Source organism: Perognathus longimembris, chromosome 20, assembly GCF_023159225.1.
Source record: "Perognathus longimembris pacificus isolate PPM17 chromosome 20, ASM2315922v1, whole genome shotgun sequence".
NCBI lineage: Eukaryota > Metazoa > Chordata > Mammalia > Rodentia > Heteromyidae > Perognathus > Perognathus longimembris.
This window is the reverse complement of record NC_063180.1, coordinates 24,282,175-24,288,456: the sequence shown is the minus strand read 5'-3', so window position 1 is coordinate 24,288,456 and position 6,282 is coordinate 24,282,175. Positions and strand designations below refer to the sequence as shown.

General features: G+C 47.6%; 1 protein-coding gene across 1 annotated transcript; it reads right to left on the bottom strand.

Annotated features, from left to right (window-relative positions):
- Positions 1-231: 231 nt before the first annotated feature.
- On the bottom strand, positions 232-4,547 carry LOC125339061 (zinc finger protein 585A-like). Its single transcript, XM_048330153.1, has 6 exons — positions 4,415-4,547; positions 3,367-3,487; positions 1,689-1,817; positions 1,112-1,343; positions 992-1,027; positions 232-907 (listed from the first exon to the last, which is right to left on the bottom strand). Exons 1-6 carry the CDS (start codon positions 4,430-4,432, stop codon positions 244-246), a joined length of 1,200 nt encoding a protein of 399 aa, XP_048186110.1. The 5' UTR covers positions 4,433-4,547; the 3' UTR covers positions 232-243.
- Positions 4,548-6,282: the final 1,735 nt, after the last annotated feature.

Here is a 6,282-nt window from a genome sequence, read left to right as displayed (position 1 = left end):
TCGTATTAATTTCTCCACTTTGAAACATTTCTCCCCTTCATCTCAAAAGGAAGATGAATTCATCTTATTAGAAAACCGGTCAGGAGTCTTTGCTACATGGCAGCAGTGGACTTTCAATGCAGGGACCATCATTCTCCTGCATCACATCTGTGGCATCCAGTCTTCCTTGTGTCCATAATCGGAGGAGAATAAGTCCTTAGAGGCCACAGGTGGATGGGTGGCGCTCCACTACCCTCACTGGCGCTACTTTTGCCGGTCGTGAAGCCTGCGATGGCATGTGAGGTTGGAACGACGGCGGCACACCAGGCCGCATATATCACACACATAGGGAGGTCCCCCATCGTGTGTCTGTTGGTGGCGCACAAGTGCAGTCTTCCGTGTAAATGCCTTCCCACAATCTGGGCACCGATACGGCTTAACTCCTGTGTGGATGGTACGGTGGGCGCAGAGTTCTGAGCAGGATTTAAAAGCTTTCCCGCAGTCACCGCATGCATAGGGCCTCTCCCCAGTGTGCGTCCTGTGGTGGCGTGCCAGGACATTTTTCTGGGCGAATGCCTTCCCACATAGGGCACAGCTGTACGGCCTTTCCCTGGGGTGTGTCCTGCGGTGTATGGCCAGGGTGCAAGCAAAGCTGAACATCTTTCCACAATCCACACACTTATGTTGTGTGCAGCCAGCGTGCACTGCCTGGTGTGCTTCAAGACCTGCACTTGAGCTGAAGGTCTTGCCACACACACACTTAAAGCGCATCATTCCAGTGTGCATCATGCCATGGCGGAAGAGGCTAGAAGCATAGGTGAAAGCCTTCCCACATTTGGTGCACTTGTGTGGCTTGATGCCAGTGTGTGCAGCCTCGTGTGTGGTGAGGTTGGCTTTATGGCGGAAGGCCTTGCCACACTTTTCACATATGTGTGGCTTCCTCCCGGTGTGCGACATGTAGTGCACAGTGAGGCGAGGGTACCGACAGAACTCCTTCCCACACTCATCACACTTGTACGGCTTGTGGCCAGAGTGCAGAGCCTGGTGCCTGGTGAGGGTGCTAGGAGTGCTGAACACCTTCCCGGACGTGTCGCACATAAGATGCTTCTTGCTGGTGTGCATGGCCTCGTGCTTGGTGAGGCTCTGGAGCACAACGAAGGCCTTGCCGCACTGATCACATCGGTATGGCTTCTCCCCAGGATGTGTCTCCCGGTGGTGCCACTTGAGGTCCAACACTTGTCTGAATTCCTTCCCGCACACAGCACAGCGGTGGGGCTTCTCACTGCTATGACTTTGCTCATGAACCAAAAGATCAGGATGTCTGGAGAAAGCCTTCCCATGTTTAAATGAACAAGTGATTCCCTCTGAAAAAAAAGAAAAGAACTTCTGTTGCAGTAAAAGCACAAAATTATCTGGTCATCTAGCTCTAGGTTCGCATCAGAGGAAATTAAGTCAGCATGAAAAAGAGACAGCAGGCATAGTTCACACCCACCATTAGCTGAAGGGACAACCTAGAGTCCTCCAATGGATACCGGAAGTGTGGTGGAGATACAAAATGGCATATTACTCTGAAGAACAGGGTAACAAGTGGAGGAAATAGATTCTAAAGTCCTTGATGGCTCATGGCAGGGAAATTTGGCTTTTCCTACAGAAAACATCCATTTGTGGCCAGGTTTCCCAGCTCCATCTCTGTATATCTGAGCTCTTACCTCCGCTCACACCTTTGGCATCTTCCCAGCCTTTCAGCTCTCCTGGAGTTTTCATGTCTTTCTGTGCCAGCCACGGCTCTTCCCTGAGCTTCAACAGGGAAGTCAAACTCACACTGGAAGGGGAGACTCCTGTTTGTAGTGAGACAACGCTTGTGGCCTTTCCGGAATCCCAAGTCCCATGCTCCCGTGAAAAGGGGACACCACACGTGGATGCACAAAGACAGTTCACATATTCCCTAGACTGCCTCCATCAGAAAACTTCAGAGGACACTTTAATGTGCAGACAGCAATGCAAGAACTGAGTGAGAAGCACAAGGAAATTGATATGTACAAAGTCTGCCATAGGCAAGTGTGGTATCATAAATATGAAATCCCATCACTCAGAAGTTCAGGGCAAGTTCAAGGACAGCCAGGGCCACAGAGTGGGAGAAGAAAAGCAGGAGGAAGTAAAGCCACCAGCACAACAATGTTCATTGCAGCGCAATTTGTCATAGCGAGAATCTGGAACCAACCCAGATGCCCCTCCGTAGATGAATGGATCAGGAAAATGTGGTACATATACACAATGAAATTTTATGCCTCTATCAGAAAGAATGACATTGCCCCATTTGTAAGGAAATGGAAGGACTTGGATAAAATTAAACTAAGTGAAGTGAGCCAGACCCAAAGAAACATGGACTCTATGGTCTCCCTTATTGGGAATAATTAGCACAGGATTAGGCAAGCCACAGCAGAGGATCACAAGAGCCCAATAGCAATACCCTTATGATCACATAAGATGATGCTAAGTGAAATGACCTCCATTTTATGGAAATGATTGTTATATCACAGTTGTAACTACTTTCAACATCCCATGTGTATCTGTAGTTTATACTGTTGATGATGTTCTTGTATCACCTTCTTGGATTGTATCTACACTATCTCTGTAATCTTATCTGAGTATATTGGAAACCGTGTATACTGGTATTAGAATTAGGAAATTGAGAGGGAATACCAAAATTGAGAGACAAAGGGTAAATTAAGAGAAACAACAACAAAAGCAATACTTGCAAAACTGTATGGTGTAAGCGAACTGAACACCTCAGGGGGGGAAAGGGGGAGGTGGGAGGGGGGTATGAGGGACAAGGTAACAAACAGTACAAGAAATGTATCCAATGCCTAACGTATGAAACTGTAACCTCTCTGTACATCAGTTTTATAATAAAAACTTAAAAAAAAAACCTTAAAGAGCTCAAAAAAAAAAAGCAGGAGGAAAAGGAGGAAGAAAAGGAGGAGTAGGAAAGAAGAAAAAAGAATTGCCATAGTGCTTCAGACAGATGTGACTCAGTGATAAGAAGACCAACCTAGTAAGTAGGAAGTCCCAGAGAGGGAAAAGAAAGGAAAAGGAGACTGGAAACAGTGAAGGGGAATGAAAAAAACAAAACAAAACAAAGGAGATGAACAGAGAAGTGTGCCATAGCTGACATGCCCATGTGCACGCTTACGCAGTAGGACTCGGAGATGCACTCAACAGAACAACAAGGAGTTTTTAAAGTCAGGAGGTTACGTCAGCACATTTCCTTCTCTGAGTTGGTAGAGCTTTACGTCTGGTCATGGAACTGGGGGTCCTCCAGGCATTCAGCAGAAAAGAAGGCAAAGAGTATAAAACTCCCAACTTGTGCAGGGAGGTTGTCCTCACCCACGGAGAGCAGGTTCCTGTAGTTCTCCAGCATGACTTCCCTGTACAGAGCCCGCTGAGCCGGGGTCAGGCACCACCACTCCTCCTGAGTGAAATCCACGGCCACGTCCCCGAATGTCAACTGTCCCAAAGGAGAATAACAAATGGCATCTCATACAGACATGACCATGGACTCAGAAAAAGTATTTGATGGAATTACAATCGAATGCCCACCATAACAAAATCCACACACCGGGGACAGAAGGAAAGTTCAGCATGTTCAAGTTTATAATGGTCTTTGATATAACAAAAGGAAAAACCTACTTGGAATTGTACATCCTAGCATTCCTCTGAGAAAGTCTAGAAGTATGACCAATGGTGTCAAAAAGAACCCAGCCAGGCACCAGTGGTTCACACCTACAATTCTAGCCATTTAGCAGGTCTGAGGTATAAGGATCAGGGTTCAAAGCCAACTGGAACAGGAAAGTCCATGAGACTCTTTTTTTTTTTTTTTTGGCCAGTCCTGGGGCTTGGACTCAGGGCCTGAGCACTGTCCCTGGCTTCTTTTTGCTCAAGGCCAGCACTCTGCCACTTGAGCCACAGCACCACTTCTGGCCGTTTTCTGTGTATGTGGTGCTGGGGAATCGAACCCAGGGCCTCGTATACGAGGCAAGCTCTCTTGCCACTAGGCCATATCCCCAGCCCCTCCATGAGACTCTTATCTCCAATTAACACTGCCCAAAAAGCCAGAAGTGGAGGTGTGACACAAGAGGTAGAGCACCAGCCTTGAGCTTTTTTGCTTAGGACTGCACCCAAGCCCAGAATTCCAGCCCTAGGACTGGGGTGGAGAAAAAAGAGAGTATCCAAAGATGAAAAGAAAAACAGAGAAGTTTCAGCAAGACAGAGGAACAGCTTGCCCAGGTGATGCCTTCCTGTGCCCACACCCAGTGGAGGTGACAAGCATGACAGAGGTGTGGGGGAGCCTGAGCAGGTGTGGCAGGCAGCAACCAGCACAGTCAACACCCAGGCCCAGCTCTTCAGACAAGAAGGACAGACCACATGGCTTTACCTGAGTCACAGCTGCCATCCCTGGCTCCTTTTCTTTCCTCTTCCTCAGGTAATACCTCTTTCCAGAAGTCAGTCCTGAGTACTGAAGATATTCTGTTTAATGCTCAGACCCAACACACACTCCCTGTGCCCCAGCCTCACCCCAGGGAGGACCTCATCTTGGCAAAGGTGGTCCTCTGCTGCCCACTCACAAGGTGATGGGGAATGCCAGTCCTGGGGCTTGAATTCATGACCTGGGTGCTGTGCCTGAGCTTGTTTCCTCAAGGCTGGTGCTATGTCCCTTGAAACTGCAGCTCCACTCTGGCTTTTTGGTTGTTAGTTGGAGATAAGAGTCTCAGGGAGTGGTTGGAGGTGTGGAGGGGTTGAAGAGCCAAAGGCACTGAGTTGAAAAAAACTTCAAGTACTGAGTCTGAGTCCCAGTCTGCGACCTAAATTAAAAAAGAAAGAAAAAAAAAAGATAGCTGCTGAGACTGACTTCAAACCTCCATTCTGATCTCAGCCTCCTGAGTGGCAAGGATAACTATAAAGTCCACTCTGGGAGGGCTCCAAGCAGATGGCCCCACCTGGTTAAGTGTCCACCCAGTTACCTGGATAACCAGCACACCTGGAGGCAGTTACTTCCCCCTTCCCTGAGGTCACATCCTAAGCACTTGGCCACACATCCCAGCCCCTGCTCTAGATAAGGCAGGGTGGGGTGGGGGTGGCCCCTTCTCTCCAACCAAGCACCACCTCAGCCACAGGCCAGCAGTTCTGGAATAAACTTTTCTCTCCTGCCTGAATACTACGTGGCAATTTCCTTTATGGGCTACCTACTTTAAGGCAAAAGGAAAGGTTTAGGGCAGAAAATTAAAGATTGGATGACTTGGCTTGTTCTTATACTCAGGTATGGACATTAGATGGACAAGCTACTGTCTCCTCATCCTCCTCTCCCCCTGCCTTTGATTAATTTTGAAAGGGTGAGAGTGAAGTGACTCCATTTAGGATGTGACATAATTCTTCTCTTACTCCTCTCCATGATCCTTGTTTCACTGATTGGCCGAGTCCCAGGGGTCTAGGTGCTTGTTGCTGGGATGACTCGCCCCAGGTGGCATTCACAGGGGTTTAAACTCAAGGCCTGGGCACTGTCCCTGAGCACTTCTGCTCAGGGATAGTACTCTACCACTTGAGCCACAGTGCCACTTCCAGCATTTGGCTGGTTAGAGTAAGTCTCTTGAGCCATGCTTCCAGCCTGGCTCTTCGCTGGTTTTAGAGAGATTTTCTGCCCGGGCTGGCTTCCAACTGTAATCCAAGGAGTCTTTGCCACAAAAAGCCCTTTTTTTACGCCCAATTAAAGCAACAAGGAGACCAAGAGAACTAGAGCTTAACTGCACTTTGTCAAGAATTGGCCAACAAATACTTGCCAGGACTCTGCAATGACAAAACTCAGTAGATGTGATGAGAGTTTTAGCACAGATACCATGGCTAACAATTATACACCAATTTAACAAGCTTTGTCTTGTATCAATTTAAGACATACCCATACCATCTTCTCCTTTTTCCAAAACTTCACTAGCAAATGATGTTTACAGACAGATATACACACATGGAACACACATACACAGTATGCACATATATTTTACAGCGCGCAAAAATGAATTTCAGCAGTAGACTCTCTTTTGGAATTCTAGCAGCAAGTGACATTTTGCCTAATATTTTAGAACCACGTGGTCAGTTTTGCTAGACAAGAAAAATTTTCAGATTACCAAATGAAGAAACCATTTTTTTTTTTTTTTTTTGCCAGTCTTGGGCCTTGGACTCAGGGCCTGAGCACTGTCCCTGGCTTCCTTTTGCTCAAGGCTAGCACTCTGCCACTTGAGCCACAGCGCCACC